Below are 19230 nucleotides of genomic sequence, written 5' to 3'. Positions count from 1 at the left end.
TTCTAGTCACAAGTGGGGGCTAATTAAGCACATGATACTTTGTGGGGGGTTATCTGAAATACACACATATACTGAGCAATTCTGGGCTATGAGGGCACCTTGGTTTGACATGCTGTTGACTCTGATGGGCCCAGCTCAATGAGCTATATCAGTGGTTCTCAACCTTTGGTACCACCTGCCAATCAGTGCAGCAAAAGTAAAATGCAGCAAAAGCGAAACCAGAAGTTCCACTGTGGCCCTTCCAGTTTCACTGCTGCGAGCCGAGTCCCACTTCTTCCTTGCAGACCACAGCCTGGGGCAAAGCAGCCTGTGTGGGACCTCCCTCCCTCTCCCCCGGCACACTGACACCAGGGAATGAAAGCCCTGGTGCACTGGGCATGGCAGGAGGGGCAGTGACCAGACTTTCCAGCCCAAACAGGCAAAGATGCCTCCAACCCGCTGGGCAGGGGGGCGAGCCAAACTCAAAATGCAGCACCCTCATACCCCCTGCCTGTGTCTCAATGACCCACAAAGGTACGCTTACCAAAGGTTAAGAAACACTGAGCTATATGATAAATCATAAGCCTTTTAGCTTTGGACTAATACCATGCATCAATTGTCAGAAGTGCTGATCACAAGTGTATTTATGCAGTACCTGTGTTGAAACTTGCAGCAGTTTTAAAAATGTAAAATGGATCAATTCTGGGTTAACTGTATCTATAGGTTCCTGTAGTAATTTGCCTGTCTCCAAATTACTCCAGGTACAGGTATTTTAAAGTCAGCATTTTTTGTTCCCTTGCATATCAAATGTACCTCCTACTTCCACATTGACAGTAAGGCAGGGAACATGGCTTAGGGGAAAGAAGTTGGAGAGGCAGAGAGCAAAGGGACCACCTGACCTTCCCCAACCACTATTTTCTTTACTAAAGCACAGGGAGAGGGATAAATTCAAGACAAATCTCTGATAATTAAATTCTATACCTGAAAAATTACAACAAATTTATAAATTTTCCGTATATAGAATTTAACTATTGGGCTGGATCATCTTAAATTCAGGTTGTCTTAGATTTGTGTAAATAAGGTAATTATTACTACACCCTTATGAGGAAGAAAAGTAGTATTGTCCTGAAGGAAATGTTGAGAGATATGGAAGTGACAATCACACAGAAAATCATTGACTATAATTAGAACATGCTCTTTACTATAGGTGGTCAGAAATGCAAACTAATTGAAAGCTGAATATTTCAAATGTATCTTCTTTGAAAATCCATTTCAAAATTAATGTGAAAAAGTATTTTGATAAGATGTTGGCCTTTCTAGAATGGAAAAAATGTAATTCCTGTTTTTAAAAGACTTTTGCTTATTATAGAATGTAGTAAAGAGTCTTATCCATCATCATTTCTGTCAGATGCACCCTAGGGACTCCTGGGCATTCCTCCAGTCCCATCCCACAAGCTCCCTCTGTAGCACTGCCCTATCCCCCTCTATTTCAGCCATTTCCTGCAACACCTTCCTTTCTTTCCCCTTCCTCCCTTTATATCTCCCCTTCTAGGAGGTTTTCACAACCTCTGGTTCCCTCCTCCTCCATACCAGGATTCCCCAGTACTCCCTCCCCCTGCCACCACCACCAGAGCTTCTTTGCTAAGCTACTAGCAATTTCAGTATGCTGTATTGCCCTGAAATGGGGGTTATTCTCCTATTTAGAGAAAATGGACAATGGTCCTATTCCTTTAATAAATTAATATCCCATAAAAACTCTTGCCAAACCTCTTTGAAGTGCTAGGAAACATAGCAAAGAATTGCTTAACTATAGGTTTCAACCATAAATTAACTTTATATACCACACAGTAAAATCTGCTACTTCACTGCTACTTCATAATCTAAATATCAACATATTCCTTTGCTACTTAGGATTCCATTTGGAACAGCATCTGAGTGAAGTTGCTTTACAAACTGCACTGTCAAGTTCCTCAAGACATTATGCAGGTCGCTCTTTCCAGATATTCAGGGCTCTAAAACAGCCTCTTTCTGCACATGCATTGTCTGACCTTCTGTCAAGGTTGGTGGAAGTTATAGGAGAGCATGGAGATGAGATTCAGGTATGCGTAAGTGGTGTGTTGATAACATAATGCACATGTACATTATAATTTACTTCAAATTATTGTTAAAGACTAATGAATTTAGGAACTATGCTGTAGTATAAATCTGAGCACAACCATAGAAAAGAACAGCAACTATATTTTAAAAAATGAGAGTTAGTTTGATAAGATCTATTTTTAATAAAACAAATTTGATTGGTATTAGTTATATTACTTTGTTTAAATACTCGATTAATCTGGTGCTAACTCACCTCTTCCATTTGTCTAAGATCAATGTTAGGCTGACTGTCCTGTAACTAACTTTTTAAAAAGTTGACATAATATTAGATTCCTTCTCATTTTTTACACCTTTCTAACCATACAAAAATTTTTTAAAATGCAAACTTTAACAATCTAGAGTAGCAGTGTAACTAAGCAGAGGCAACTGGGCAACAGCTCTGGCTGGTGATTTGGAAGAGGCAGGTTAGAGATGCAAAAATAACAGCTGCTAGCCAGTCATGCTGCCAGGAGCTACTGCTGCCCCATGCATTTGTGTTACCAGGGATATCCAACAGCCCTGTTACACCTCTAGTCCAGAAGGGTCCTCATCCAGTTCTTCCAAAATTCTTGGGTACAGATTAGACACTTTTAAGAGGAAGGACAAGATAACGTTATATTATCTGTTGTTTATCATCATTGTTACTTTTAGAATAAAAGGTATGTCATTATCATGTGACACAAGTACATGATCTGGCTTTTTCCGCAAAATACAAATCACACATATTTACTGAGTATTTTTGCCTTTTCTGCATTCAGGTCTACCATTTTATTTATCAGTGGACCAATGTGATTCTTAATATTCCTTTTGTTCCTAATACATTTTTAAAATCTCTTCCTTATTGTCCTTAATTCAGTTGGACAGAGAATTCTCCTTTTGTCTTTTTGCTTCCATTATCAGTTTTCTATACCAGTGTTTCTCCACCTTTTAAGTAGCAAGTACCACTGAACTTCTGTAAGTTTTAATAAGTACACCAACACTGAATTTTACAGAGGATTTTATATTTACAAACTAATGTGTGCCATATGTTGGAAGAAGGGCTGTGTATATAAGGCCATGATATGACAGATGTCTGAACTGGCGTGGGTAGGGTTGCCACCTTTTACACCAGGGGTGCACAACTCAAGTATATACCTGGGCTAGAGGTGATGTCGGCCAAAGCTAGGAGGGCACGCCAAATTTTTAACAGGAAATTTAAAGTGCTGCACAATGCACGGCGCACTAAATTTTTTCCCAGTTTTGAGAGGAGGAAGGGGCAAGAGAGAAAGGAAGAGAGGAGAGAGAGAGAGAGTGTTGGGGTACCCGCGTACCCCCTGCCTATGTCTTGTGTACCCCCAAGGGTATGCGTACCACAGGTTGAGAAACTACGTTCTATATGATCTAGTTTATATTTGTTATGAACAGTTTACCCTTTCTTCCACTGTCTTACTTTTTAAATTTACAGCTGCTTTCACTTGCCTTCAAAGCCATGATGTTTTTATATCCAGTTTAACAACCTTATATTTAATTATTTTTCTCCAGCTGATTCTGCTCATAATTATTTTCATCTTTGTGAAACTGACTCATTCTAGAACACAACGAATAGCTATGACTGCTTGGGACTTAGTTTCAGTTACACTTGACAAGTGATCACTTAAGTGACCACTGATTTTAGTTCTCTGATATAATCTGATATTTATCTATGGAGAGGAGATAATATAGATTTCCCCTGAGTATAATACAATATTTTGTATTAGGAAACCGACATTTATAATTTTTAGAAATTCCAGTGGTATTCTCCTACTGGCAGCATGAGCTCTCCAGCATGCATCACTCAGATTGAAATCCTTAAAATAATACACCCTTTTTTTCCCGCTCTTCATGATAGGTGCTTAAAGAGTCCATCTCACTATTCTGAAATGTGATTTGGTAGTCTGTAACAGACTAATACACCATCTTGTTTTATAATTAGGGAAAAAAAATAATAATAACCTAAACAAAAAAACCCAAATCCCACCCTGACCTAATTTGATCTTCAGTTGATGGACTAGGCGTCTAATCTGCATAGCTATCAATCTATCAATGACATTTCTTCTGAGATTTTCAAAAAATACAGTGTTAAGTGCTAATGATGTTAAGATTAAAACACACACACACAAGCACATACAAAACCAAAGCCTAGTGCTGTCTTTTAAGAAATGGACTGCTTATTTCACACTGATAGTCAAACTAGAATAAAATGACAATAATATTCTGTCATGCTTATTCAGAAGCTGAAGCCGTGACCTGGAAGTCAGAGACTCTGTGTTCCATTATCAGTTCCATGACAAGTTATCTGGCCTCCTTAAATTCCTTCACAGACCATTAAGAAAAAGAGAAAATAAAATTTGTAATGACCTAAACATCAGCAATGAAATGACTTTGGTGCAATAGTTTTCCTTTTCCCGGGATAAATTATGCATTTCTCAGTTCTCCATACACCACAATTGCTTTTTCTGACTTCTTGGTGAATGCTTTTGTTGAAATGACTGACATTACATATTTGATAGGGTTATGTAATGGAGGCCCTGCTGACCTTGGAGGCTGCTGTGGATAATCTGTCTGATTGTTTGAAGAACAGTGACCTCTTAACTGTTTTATCTCGGTAAGAGCCTAACCTCTTAACTACATTCTTTATTTTTTCCACTAATGCAAAGTCCTGCTAACTGAGCAACATACAGTGATTTTGATACAACTGATCTCACTTAGAACATACTCATAGAAATGTCTAAGGGCAATCCTGAGCAATTTGGCAACAACAGTTGTAATAAACTTCTCTTCCTTTCTGCTTCCTGCAGGCAGGCTCTTTAAATAAAAAGCAGCAGGATTTCACAATAAATTTTTGTATTAAACATGATTTTGAAAGAAATACACAGGATTTTTTGTTTAAAATATGGCAGGTAAAAGCAGATGTCATTTCCCAGTTTCAGAGAACTCATGACACCTTTCATTAAGCTTTCCCTAAAAAACTACCTGAACAGGCAGAATTTGCTCCTTTTTGTGGAACAAATAGGGAATTTTACCTTCAGAATGTTCATATCCAGGGATTCCTCAGGAGGCTAACAGCATACTTGCAGTAGCCCTTTTCTTCTGAACTATTTCATGGTTTCCCCTTCTCTTACTTCTTACCAGCAGGTCGATAGAATTACCTCTCCAGACAGCTCTCTGTAGAATCCCCAGGAAAGAAGATTTCACAATTTGGAGGAAAGCTCCCCACAGAATCCATTTGGTATTTAAGGAAATACAACAGTGTCCACTCCTTGCCTCTACACTCACCCCAGGCCTTGTTAGCTAGAGGTCTTTGACCTCACACAGGGACCCCCTAGGCTGAGGTCTGGCAAACTCCCCTTTTTCTGTAACATAGCTACAATAGACCTGTATACTAGGGCTGTGCAAAATTTCAGTGGGTGTTTTGTTTCAAAGCTGTTTTGATGCGTTTCAAGCTTGAAACAGCAAAATCAAAATGAAGGGCTTCAAAACAGCTTCAAAACAAAACAAGGGCACTCAAAATGTTTCAAAAGTTTGTAAACATTTCAAGTTTCAAAGCCGGGCTTGCTTTCAGCTAAACAGAAACTAAGGAGAGGGAGGAGGAAGACATGGGAAGGACTGTTTTGATACTGACATCTAGCTCCCAGTTCATTTCCTCAGCTTTCTGATAGCTTCTCCCAGCTCTCTGATCATTTCCTCAGCTCTTCCCAGGAGGCATGGGCCCCAAATTGGAAAAGGGGTTTCAGTAGGCTGGTGCCAGCAGCAGCCACTCAGCGCAACCCATGCCAAGCACCAGGAAGACTGTGGTGCTGCCACTGGCCCCAGCCTGCAGTGGCAGCCTGTTGAAACCTGGCGTGCAGATCTGGGAGCTTGCACCCCTCAGAAGAGAGCTGGGGCTAGGGAAATGTTCAGGTCCCTGAACGTTCCCCCAGTTTCCGGTTCAATTCCTCAGCTCCCCAATCTATCCCCCAGCTCTCTGATCACTTTCCCCAGCTCTTTCTGAGGGGCATGAGCCCTGGATGATGCAGGATGACAGTGTCGCGCCCCTAATGCTGGTGCACCCTTGACCTGCGAGCCTGGGTCGGCACGACCGGCTTGGTGCGAAGAGGGGGATTTATAACCAGACAGGTGGGTGATAACGGTGAGCAGGAGTCAGATGATTTAAACATAGCGTATTGGTTACACAGAAAGTTTATTTTACTTACGCTACTGATGTGATGCAGCGTAGGCAGAGGAGTTGATTTATTCAGTTACAGCATGCAGATATCATGTTACTCAGTATTTACAGAGTGGGTAATAGACTTGATTCCGAGCGATTCATATAAGCCGTTGCAGTCTGCAGATTACCAAGAGCTCTTGATAAGAAAGATAACAACAGAGATAGACGGGCTGGCAAGGTGGGGGGTACGCCAGAAAGATACGTAGGCGGAGAGATAATATTTGTTGGGCACAGTCTGTTCTTCTTGAGTGTATACGCAGTTCTCTGGTTTGGGCAGAAGTTCTTTCAAAGTTATACTTGGCAAAGGTGACCAATTATTATACGCCAGGCATGAATAATTAACGAGTTGGCACTTGTGCTGTCTTTGCTCAAATTTCAGAAAAAGGGGGGTTATTTTTATTTGGGTGGTACTGGTCCTGTTTGGTCACAGGATGGTGTGCGTAGTATATTACTTTAATTTTACAACTTCATTAAATTAGTTTCATTTTTATCTGGTCACCTTGGGTACAGATCTCTCTCGTGCTGAGTTGTCAAGGTCAGTTTCTTTCTCTTGTATGAGAGCTCAAGTAATTTGAAATGAGGCACAGACAGGGGTGTGTATATGCAACACTGTTAATACAGAGGGATAAATTACAATTGCAGGGTTTGTTGTGTTAGCCTCTGACCTTTTGTTGTCTGACCTTTTGCCGTCGGCATCTGAAATCAAAGACTTTGATCTCTGACAGACAGCAGGATGCTGCTGCCAGCTGAGGATGGCGGTGGCTCTGGGCTATTTCCCCAGCTGGTGGCAGCAGCCTGCTGAAACCCTGCATGGAGATCTGGGGGCCACACCCCCCAGGAAGAGCTGGGGAATTGAACCAGGAGCTCTGACTGACAGGTGGAGCCACCACTGCTCCCAGCCAACGTGTGGTGCCCTGTAGAGCTGCTCTGTACCTGCATGGGTGCCAGGCGGGAAGTGGGAGGGCCATCCCCATTGCCCCCCACTACCCCATGCTGCGCAGGAGGGTTCTGCCACAAGCACCCAAAGGCCCCAGTCACTGTTGTCAGAACCAGTGAGTACAGGGCTTTTTTTTTTTTTAAGGTTCTGCACTCACTGGCTGTAGAGCATGTGGATGACAACAGACTGCCGCTGCTGGCTGAGGCCAGTGCCAGCACCCAAGTCTGCCTGGCACAGCCCACACTGAGTGCCGGGAAGAACCCAGTGCTGGCGCTGGCCCCAGCCAGGAGCAGCAGACTGCTGTCATCCCACACACAGATCTGGGGGCCTGAGTCCCCTGGGAGGGCTGTGGGGCTGTGCCACACTGCTTCTGGTGGGAGGAGGCCCCCAGATCTGCGTGCGGGATGACAGCAGGCTGCCAACGTCGGCAAGTGATACTAGTTTTGCTTTGAACAGTTTGAGGTGCAGTTTCACAAAAACCCCGACACCTACCTTCTTGAAACGTGGCAACCTTCATGCCCTCTGAAGGGGCTACCAGCCATGCAATTTTCATCCGAATCAGGCAAGAAATGACTAAGATATAGGCATTTTCGTGATTCTCTATTATAACCTGTGGGCAAAATGTCAAAATGGGTTGAAACAGTGAAACAGTTTCAACAAAACGAAACAGAACAGTGCTTCAAAACAGCTAAATGAAACACTGTCCCTTTGAAATGGGGAAATGGAAGTCAAAATGAAATGGTGTTGTTTCGCACAGCCCTTCAGTATACCTTGGAGAGACTCATGTCTGTTGTAATCCTGATTAGCTGGGATGGGAACTGAGTGTGTCTCTAGACCAGCGATTCTCATCAGGGTACCATGGCACTCTCAGGTACCATGAGATCCTTTGAAAGGTGCTGTGAGATATGAGATAGGGGTAGACTCAGGCTTGTCCTTGCCTAGCTGATTCTTTACCCCCACTGCCCAGCCCTTCTGCAAGGTAGTAAGCACTGTAATATACAGACTAGTTTTTAAATTGGATTCCATTCAGTTCACAAAAACCATGCATACATGCCTCAAATCCAGTAAGGACTTGAGCCTAATGCCTCAAGTCTGGAAAGGCTGGGAATCACTGCTCTAAAGGGAATCCCTTAGATCTCAATATTTTCAGCAATTTAGTAATTCACAAGTTAATATTCTTGGGATATTCCTGTACATTAAGCAAACAACAGAACTACCTGGAGGTGGCAAGAGAGGAGCAGTTGATTTGGAACTGCAGTCTAGTATGCCCTTCCATTTTCCAAATCAAGAGCCGCATGTTCCTCTGTGCTGCAGAAATGTCGTCGTCTGTAGAAGAGCATGGGATACACTATAATCTCTTCTGCTAGTGATTTCATGCAGTTGGGACTCTATAGATTTGTTATAGGGTATTCCAGATGTGGGAATGGAGGGAACTAAGCAGTATGTTCCAGAGCAAGCTTCCACTGAGGTTTTTATGGTTTTACCTGGGGGTGAGGGGGAGGTTGCTTTTTAATATTTAAAAGTTTCTTTTGTGATATGCATCTTCAGCTCATCATCACCAGACCTAACATCAAGCACTAAACTGACCACAAACCGGAAGAGTACAGGCCAGCTCAACGTAAATCCTGGAGCTATAAGCAGTAACATAACCACTGCTGAAAGAAGCAGACACCAGAGGAGTTTTTCCGTACCCAAAAAGTTTGGGGATGTAGACAAATCCTCAGATCCACCACGCAGTGCCACACTGGACAGGATTCAGGCATGCACCCAACAAGGCCTGTCCTCCAAAACCAGGAGCTCATCCTCTCTGAAAGACAGCCTGACTGATCCATCCCATATTAACAATCCAACCAACCTGCTGGCCACCATTTTCTGGGTTGCAGTGGCTTTGATGGAATCAGATTTTGAATTTGAGTACTTAATGGCATTACGGTTGTTAAATAAACTACTAGCTCATTTGCCACTGGATAAAGTTGAAAATAGGGAGAAACTAGAAAAATTACAAGGACAGCTAAAATGGGCTGATTTCTCAGGACTACAGCAGTTGCTGCTGAAAGGATTCACCTCCCTTACCACCACTGACCTCACATTACAGCTCTTCAGTTTGCTGACACCAGTGTCACGAATATCCATGGTAGATTCGTCTCAAGCTATAGGTAAATCTGTTTTATGTTTCAGTCTTTCACATTTTGATTAGCAAATTCTTTATTTCATATAAAGCTTACTTGTAGTAATTAAAAAACCTTATGTATTGTCAATTTATTTTTGGTTTTGGTTTTTAAAATAGGTATATAGTTATATTTCTATTAGATCTTTCTAAAAAATAACCAAAGTGAAATTCTGACTTAAAACTAAAGTAAAAGTTGGTATTATGAGGAGGAGAGATGCCATTTTTATAATGAAATATTCTTTAACATTACATTTCTAGTGAAAGAAACCACCAAAGCCTGAAAAGTTATTGCAATGTTTCTGTAATAAAGCACTATATTCTCCTTTCTTGAGGTGGCTCTGAAAAACACATACAAGTCCTTACTAGTCCCAAAGTAAAACCAGTTTTTTTTACCCCATAATCCTCCAGATTTTGAAAAAAAAAGCTGTAACTCAATGCTGAAGTTGGTATTGTAAACCCATCCTGATAATGATCATTTTTGGATGATTTTTAAATTGGTCAATCTTTCTATCAGGGTAATACACTTGATTCATTAATTCATAGTCCTGATACTATTTAAAGGCACACTATCAGAATTAATAAATGATAAATTTGGTCAATTTTTTCTTCTTGTTTTTAGCATCTGCTTATCAATTTTTAAATGAGAAGCAATAATGGACTTTTTGTTTAAAACACATATACCCACATCCACATGTGTAGACACTCACCACTTATTCATTGTGCACTTATTAGGAGATGTATGGTAATGAATTAGTGGGGGATAACTCAGTACTGAGTCAGTGGGATTCACATTCCCAAACAGATGGCTGAAATTGTGACCACTTTCTTCAGAATTATTGAAGACAGTGGCTCAGACAGGTCTAGAATATGTCTACTATCTATCTGTAGAAAATGTAGATCAAGCAGTTCTGCAGGTTTTCCATGAAGAACTTGAACAAGCTGCTAACTGTTTTGTGGTTTTTCATGTTTGTTTGTAGTTTCTTTTGTTGTTTTTTTAAACATAAAAAGCTAAATTTGTCTTTGACGTTAAATAGGCTGTTACTGCACATTTTGTTAAGGCCAAATCCTCTCTCATGTGAAGGTCCCATTGGTATTACCACCTTAATGGTTATGTGTGATCACATGCCAACCATAAGCTGGAATAGCAGAGTTAAGCTCCGCAGCTCCATTATCCTGACATGGTTCTGATACAGAGGGAATGAGCAGTTAGCTAGCACAGGAGTTCTCTCTGCTGCCAGGAAATTCTCATTTGGCTAATTTTCTCCCTCTGACATCCTATTCTTAACACTCTGGCAGCGTAAAATGAAGGAAACTGAGCCTTAATTTCTAAGCCAAAAACTAACTGCATTTCTGACTATGAACTAGCAGCATATGGGCTTAATTCTGCAAATGCTCGTTATAAGGAACAGTGTTTATACTGCAATAGCATTGGGCATCTATACACGTACCCGGGGCGGGGGGGGGGGCGCATTTTAATTAAAGTGGCTCTTGAGAGCTACTCTAATCAAAACGCCTGCTGCATCTCATTTATTCAGCATCCTGCACTTCAAAATGACAACAGGGGCACTTTCACTAAAGCTCATTTTACAAGCTTTGGTTAAAGCACCCCCACCATAATGTTGAAACACAGGGACACTGAATATATGTGATGGTGAGGCTACTGGAGCATTCTAAACAGAACACGTTGGAGCAGGCATCCTGCATGGGTACAGACACCCATTGTGTCTAGTAGTAAGCACTCTACTTAGTAACGTTTGCAGAACCAGTTTCATATTTGTAAGGACACCATCATGTTGTCATTTATGTAATAGATTGTGTGTTGTCTGAAATAAAGACAGTTTTAAGGTGACGCAGGCACTGAACAAATGTAATAGGGTCTATGTAGTAGCACTGCTAACGTACATACCTTTGTTTTAAAATAGTGAATATCCCTATCTTCTCATCAGATATCCACTGTTTACTCTATTTTCTGTGCCAGGGTTCCCACTGAACGTCTTGTGTCTCCTGCCTCATTTAATTCAGCATTTTGACAGTCCAAACCAGTTCTGTAAGGAAATAGCAGAAAGGATTGCTCAGGTACCAAGCTTATTTACCGCATTGCACAAAGTATTCCATCTTGTGAATGTTTTGTACTTGTTCTTGACACTGTTTAATTCATTTTTAATTAGGTTTGTCTGGAAGAAAAAAACCCTAAGCTATCAAATCTTGCACATGTCATGACCCTTTATAAAACTCACAGTTATACGAGAGACTGTGCTACCTGGGTAAATGTTGTTTGTCGTTACCTTCATGAAGCATTTGCTGACATTACCTTGAATATGGTTACATATTTGGCTGAGGTAAGCTATTTTTTCAGAGGCACTGTTTTACATCTTCTACTGGTATATAATTTGAAGGACTGTATTTTCTTGGATAAGTACCCTTAGTTCCTTCTCACAAGTCTGAGAACAGAGTTTTGCTACCCACTTTCATGTGTTTTGTTTTTAGATTCAAATTACTTTTTCTAAAGTCAAGCAAGGTTTTCAAGGTTACTGGTTGATAAAGTAGTGCTCAACTATTGTTGAGGTGTAGAGTAATGGTTAGAGTAGGCTTGCCAACAGGCCAGAATCTAAATCCAAAAGCAAAGCAAATATGAAGAGCTGAAAATCCACACTGGTGCAAGGGAGCTGGAGACAGGATTGGGCAGGAATGAGTGGTAAAGCTGGGCACAAACCAAGGTGGGTGCAGGGCAAGAGGCAAGATTAGGTTTGAGACAGACATGTTGTTTAGGTAGTTACAGTTTTCTGTGGAGTCCTTTTATGGATGGGTTTGAAGGAAAAAGTATGACAACACAAGGGTAGAACTTCCTGTGTGGAGTGACCAAATCTGATTATTTCATGCTAAGGACATAGTTATTTAGAAATCTGCTCACCACACCCATTAACACAGGGGTGGGCAGTTATTTCTGGTGGAGGGCTGTTTAACGAGTTCTGGTGAGCTGTTGAGGGCAGTGTGTGTAGTCCCACCCCTTGACAGTTGCCCCACCTCTTTGTCGCCTCTTTGTCACCCTCTTGGGACCTAACTCCTGACCTTCGCCACCAGAAGTCCTTCCTCTTGCCAGCCCCCCATCCTAGAAATACTCCTTTTGGGAGGAGGGGTTGCCATCTTAGAACCAGAAAAAACCAAATCATACACTAAAAGTTAAACACCTGCTATGGCATATTTAATCTTATTATGAAAAATATTTTGTCATGATTTGTGTTTGTGTAGTGTATATAGACATGATTACATGACAGCTCAAAATAAATTCTGAGTCTTGTGTATGGTGGGGTATAAGTGTGAATGTGTGTGTATGGTAGGGAGTGGGGGTGGTGTTTGGTGGGAGGTGGGGGTGGGCATGGTGGGAGTGTGTATAGTGAGTGTGTATGGTGGGGTGTGGTAGTGTGTGTGGGGGTGTGTGACTGTGTGTGTGGGGGCCTGGGTTATTTTGGAGGGTTGTGAATATGTGGGGGGATGAGGGTGGGGTGTGGGGAAACCCTCCCACCTTGCACTTCCCTCATGGTGCAGCAGCAGGTAAGGCACTCAGGGCACAGCTCCGGCCAGCGCTGCACATCACAGCAAGAAGCACAGCCTCTCCCAGGCCTTCTGTATTGCCAGCACTTCCTGCCACTCATGTGCAGCCCCTACATTCACTGGGCATGGGAGGGAAGCCCCATGTGCTGGAGCTGGCTGCCTCCCTCGCTGGGTGTACATGGCAGTGGAGGGAAGTCCCAGATGTCTTTCCTGGGGAGGCAGAGAAGGCCACAGTGCCTGAGGCTTCTCTCCAGTGCTGCGCAGCCCCAGCGGGAAAGGCAGCCAACTTCAGCACATGGAGCTTCCCTCCCGTGCTGTGCAAGTGCAGAGGCTGCACATGAGTGGCAGGGAGCGCCAGCAATACAGGCGGTCCAGTGGAAATGCTTCGCAGGGCAAATATTGCCTGCCCCTGCATTAACAGAAAGGGTTTTTGACTGCCACCATAGGGCACAACCAGATGAGCACCTGTGTGTAGTTTGCAGTCTGCAGCGCTGCAAACTGCATGAATCACACATGCAGGCATTTGCCACATTGCTGATTTGCAGAGATTCACCAGAGATCCCAATGTCAAAAAAAAGCACACCAGGAAAAAGCAGGGCAGTGTATGTAGTGGCAGCATGTGCCACCCAAAGCCAGAGCCTGGCCAGCCAGAGTCAAGCTCCAGGTGCCAACCAGACTCCACGCATCCAAATCGCTGCTGCTGGAGCCCCAGGAAGCTCCCAGGACCTTAGGTAAGGCTGCTGGGGCCAGCCAGGGTGCTCACCCCAGGCTCTCCTTACCCCATCCAGAGCATTTTTCCCCATGTGAGGGGTCATGCGCCAGGGCAAAAAGCAGCGGCACAGCTATGTGAAACAAACAACTCTGGAAAGTGCTCTTCAACTCTAGTAAGGTTTGCACATGCTTTTCATGTATCATGTATTAAAGAAGAGGCATTTCTCAGTAAAAATGTCCAGGCCTATTAAATTAAAATGACTTTATTTTTCTTCTTTTAACACTAAAGGGAAAAATTATTTCATGTAGTTCCTCTTCTCATTCATGACTAATAAGTAGTACCTTGCACCTGGGGAAACACATGGTCCAGGTTTGTCCAGGGATCCAAGAGCAGTTCCTACCCTTTGACTCCGTTTCTACCTCTAACAGTAGAAGAGCAGGTGGTTTGGTTTCTCCTACTTGCACTGTTATACCTCTCATGTGTTTTTCATGTTCATGAAGTTGTCCAGAGCTTCTAGCCTTTCCCTCATTTCCTCCCTACCACAAAGTGAGGAATCGGTGATTCTCATCCTCTGGCTTGTCTGGTGAAGGCTCCTTCTCCCCTTCACCAGGGCAGAAGAAAAGCTGTTTGGGCACTTAGCTAAATCCAAGAGGTACTAGAGGTCTCAGAAGGCAGCTACAGGGCATTAATCTGTACTCTGGCTAGATAGGTATGTGGGGTGGCAAATGGTGCCCTGTTGCCTAAAGCTACTGACATTTTCCCTGCCAGAACTTTGGGCTGAGTCAGATAAGCATCTAGGGCTAGGGTCAGCAACCCCCGGCACACGTGCCGAACATGGCACACAAGGCCATTTTGCTCTGCACACCACTGCCAGCCCAAGCTTTAAGCAGCTGCTGCCAGCCGTGGAGCCCAAGCTGCTCCCAGCAGGCAGCTGCAAGGCTGCAAGCCCTGGCTCTGTGGGCCAGCTACAGCCGGGAGGATGCAAACAGCTGCTCTGGGCTCCGGCACGTTGGCACTCAGGCACCTTCCAAGGTAGAAATTGTGTGCTTTTTTGGCACTCTGGCCAGAAAACATTGCCTACCCCTGATCTAGGGTCTTGACTCCTGCCTGAAGTCATGGCTCCACCGTGGGAGTCCACCAGCGTTATGGTTCCCATAGACAGAGCCTCTCATAATCTGTTCAGGTATAATTCTTGCAAGCTCCAGAGACACTGGGTCCCAGAAGGGCAAAACTAAGCATCTTCTTCATAGCAATATTGTGTACTTTTAATGAGAAAGCAGCATGAAAAAAGCTAATAATCAAGGTTTACACCCTTTTCCTTTGCCTTCACATCCTCAGGGAAGTACATAACAGAGTTTCTTTTCCTCTGTGCTCTGTGTCACATTCACCAGTCCTCTCCAATGCTGCAGCACCTTAGGCTTGCAGCAGTGTTTGTTATTGCTGAGGTTCTGCCTCAGCTTCAGTGTAAGTGGAATTCATCCCCTAGGCCCTTACTCTTTAGGAAAAAGTTCAGGTCCTGACATGTGGGACAGGTAAGGTTTCTCTTCAGCTGTCTCCTTCACAAGTCTAACTACACACTAAAGAATAAGGAGCACTTTGGGCAGTTTTTGACCAGAACAGAGGCTCAATTTCTTCTGCAACTACACCTTCATGGGATTCCAGAAGAATAAGAGTGGCATCCTTGCCCATGTTCAGAATAGCTCCTGTTTTACTAAGTGAAGGTTGAAATAATAGTAGGTGTTTCCTAAATTATTTAAGACTTGCGAAGCAAGTAGGTATCCTTTCACACTAGCAACTCATGGCCATCCTACAATCAACCATTATGCCCAGACTCCTGTCTTCCTTAGATTTCAGAGATTTCAGAGATATTAGGGCTGGAAGGGACCTCAGAAGATCATCAAGTCCAGCCCTCCACCCAAAGGGCAGAAAGTCAGCTGGGATCATAGGATGTCCCTTATGTATGCACCCTCCTCCCTGAAGTCCTTGTTATTGGTCCTGGAGTGTATGACCTTGTACTTCACACTGTTAAACTTCATTTCATTTTCACTGTGTCATTCCACAAGATTTGCTTAGTCTTCCTGTATAATAATCCAATTCTCTTCTATATTGGGAATGCCCCCAGGTTAGTCATCCATCAGTTTCATGAAGACACTTCTAGTTCCAGTACCAAGACAACTAATTAAAAAGTTTAAATAGGTTAGGTCCCAAGCCTAATCCCTGAGGAACACCACTAGTAACTGCTCTGTGATCACAGAGTCATCAAATCATAGTCATAGAGAAGTAAGGCTGAAAGGGACCTCCAGAGGTCATCTAATGCAACTCTTTGCCTGAGGTGGGATCATCCTATCCAAACCATCCTATAAAAACCATAATCTACACTCCACATAAAATTACTATCAAACCTGACACAACATAGACCTAACAGCCTAACCTGCCACAAGTAAAGCAGGGGAACCACAGCAGCTAGTGTCCTGCTTCTATAAAATGTTGATAACTCAGATAACTTATGTTTTAACATAACCCATAGTAGTCTTTTTTTGAGTCAATTCCTTATCCACCTCACAATTATAACATAGATCTTCATCTCCTCCAGTTTGGCAAGTCATGTCCTAGGAGGCACAGTACCAAAAACGTTCCTTAGATTTGGATACATTAAGTATATTGCATTCCTCTAATCCAAGAGGTCCGTTATCTTGCAGTAGAAGACAACAGAATTAGTCTGATGGTATTGTCCCCAGATAAACCCATATTTTGTTTCACCCCATTTTCCATGTCCTTCCATACCTTTAAATATACTTTCCTTCAGTATCTGCTCTAACCCACACCTACTATTGAAGTCAAACAAACACTTCTGCAGATGCTTGGATCACTTCCCTCCACCTCCATTTTGAAGACATTACATTTTCTATTTTTCAGCTGTAGGGTACTATCCCTGAGTTGATGTATTCAGTGAAGATCCATGCTAGATTTTCCATTTTATGTGCCGTTCCTGCGCTGTTATAGAACAGAGATTACCGAGACTAAGATTTTGTAACAACAAGCAGTCCAAGTTTTGTTTCCTTCTCAGAAATGGTGTATTAGTGTCCTCATTGCCATGTGTCATGCCACCAATAACCTCAGTTATGTCTTCACCTTTTATTGAAGACTGAGGCAAAGTATGAATAAAATGAGTGGGTAAAAATTCCTAACTAGTTTTAAGATCACCTTCATCATTTTATGAGATTATTTGATGTGGTTGTTTGTAGTGGTAAAGATGTGGATTCATGAACCCAAAAGGGTTCCAATCTGATGTTCTTTTGATAAAGTTCACACTGGGCATGTAGGAAACTAATTACTAAGGAAGAATCTAAGTTCCTTCTACAAAAAAAATATGAGAACCTCTTCTGAGAAAGATTTGCAAAGTATATTTCATTCTTCATCTGTTACCTGGATGGTTGCCAAATAATTATTTAAATTACAATGTTCTTACTTTATATTGGGTAGGAGGAAAGGGGGCTTTTATTTCTATCTATTATTCAGCTGTAATCATAATTAAAACTTTCTTATGCTTATCCTTATCCCCCCTAGGTCTGAATACAAGCTTGTTACTTCCTATTCATTAGTGAAAAAAGAAACTATCCAACTGAATGAGAAATTTCTAACCTGAAAGCTTTCTGTCAGCAGCTTTCTCCTTATTTAACCTACCTAGGTAGTCAAATAAATTACCAGAATACAATTTGTAGCCACTTTAATTTTTCTGTAAATGGAAACTTAAACACATAACTGCATGATACTTATTCATCTACTGCGGCGGAGCTCAACCTTTAAAAGTGGCAGACTGAATGTTTGCAAGCAGCTGCACTGTGGGCCACCACCGCCTCGGATAGGAGTGGGGAGGTGGAAAGGGTGGGAAGATTGCTGCCAATATCAGAGGGAGGGGAGGGAGGAAAAAAAAGGCTTATTTCTGGTAAAAAGCACCTGAGTAACGGAAGAGAGAGGGAGAAAAGGATGGAGATGGTACCCAGCACCTACCATAGCGGAGAAGAGAGGAGAGGAAGAGAGCAGGGAGGCAATCATCAGCATTGTGCAGTGTAGGGAAGGGGAGGTGCTGGGCTGAGCTGCTTGCCATGATGCCCCATGCTACAGGTCGGGTCCAGTCACTTTGGGGGCTGGATCCAACCTGTAAGCCATAAGTTGGCCACCACTGAACTGTTGCATTGACCTGTTATCTTAATGCTCTTGATTGCTGGAGTATTCCTGTAACTTTGATAGAACTCTTCTGGTAGTCTGTGCTGAAGGTTGGGTTTTATTCCTATATTCCTAGAGTTTCCAGGAGCAGTTTTGGACTGTCTCAAGATTTCACAGGTAGGGGGTATTACCCAGCAGTGATCAAGAAGGGAAGACATTGATTACAGAAGACTATCAAGCAATAAATTCTTCATGTATGTAATAACCACCAAAAAAAACCTTAAGGTCCCCTCTACACATTACAGGTATCACACAATTAACTGGTTAATTGCTCAGCTACCTTGAGATCAGCTACACATACAAAGTAGCTATCTCACAATAAAAAGTTCCAACCAGCTATAAAGTTAAGACCTTGAAAATGTGTACTAACTTTCTAGCTGGCTGCAGTCAAGCTTTATTTTGAATGTGCAGCTGGGAGCCCCATCAGCTGACAGGGCTCCCAGCCACAGGAGTGCACCATGCCAAGCATGAAACCCCCAAGCCCTGAGGATCATAGCTGCCATGATCCCCAAGGCTCAGGGGTGCATGAAACCCCCAGACACACATGGGCCTCTTGGTCCTATCTGGACCCAAAACCTGCAGCCTGAACCGAGAACCCCATCCTCTGTAGTACTCTGGGTCTTAGCTGTGGGTGCTTTTTTCTTGTTGATGCAGGGGAAGATCAGGGTCAGGCTCTCCCTACACCAGGAATAAGGCTTGATTGGATCTAATGCAGTATCCCACAACCACACCTCCTGCCATGCACATGTGACATGGCAGGAGGCACAATTGTGTGGCTCATACGTTAGATCAGAGAGCTGGCGAATCGAACCAGGAGCTGGGGGAATGTTCAAGGACCTGACTATTCCCCTAGTTCCCAATTCAATTCCCCAGCTCTCTGATCAGTTTCCCCTGCTCTTTCCAGGGAGTGTGGGCCCCCGGATGATGTGGGATGACAGCAGGTTGCTTGCCGCTGCCAGCTGGGGATGGGCTATTTCCCCAGCTGGTAGCAGCAGGCCGCTGAAACCCTACACACAGATCCAGGGGCTGTTCCCCCTGGGAAGAGCTGGGGGAATGATTAGAGAGCTGAGGAATCAAACCAGGAGCTCCGGCTCACAGGTGGAACCACCACAGCTCCCAGACGGTATGCAGCACCCTGCCGAGCCGCACTGCACCTGCGTGATGGGACAACTGCTGTATGGATGCCAGGTGGGGGGCGATCCCTGCTACCCTCTGCTGTGCAGGGGGGCTCTGCCATGAGCACCCAGAGGCCCTAATTTCCACTGCCAGAGGCAGTAAGCATCAGACTTTTT

General features: G+C 43.2%; 1 protein-coding gene across 4 annotated transcripts in view; it reads left to right on the top strand.

The window, feature by feature from the left end:
• Positions 1–19230, top strand: part of FRY (FRY microtubule binding protein) — a 447808-nt gene that overhangs the window by 368075 nt on the left and 60503 nt on the right. For all 4 annotated transcript variants that reach the window (XM_090027939.1, XM_090027923.1, XM_090027916.1 and 1 more), the window contains 5 exons: positions 1891–2078; positions 4644–4738; positions 8826–9433; positions 11426–11523; positions 11616–11786. In XM_090027939.1, coding sequence (XP_089884065.1) covers positions 1891–2078; positions 4644–4738; positions 8826–9433; positions 11426–11523; positions 11616–11786 — 1160 coding nt within the window. The remainder of the gene's footprint in view (positions 1–1890; positions 2079–4643; positions 4739–8825; positions 9434–11425; positions 11524–11615; positions 11787–19230) is intronic.

Source organism: Crocodylus siamensis, chromosome 1 (assembly GCF_052110815.1).
Source record: "Crocodylus siamensis isolate JL-2025a chromosome 1, ASM5211081v1, whole genome shotgun sequence".
NCBI lineage: Eukaryota > Metazoa > Chordata > Crocodylia > Crocodylidae > Crocodylus > Crocodylus siamensis.
The sequence above is the reverse complement of the archived record's forward strand: the minus strand, read 5'-3'. Positions and strand labels throughout refer to the sequence as shown.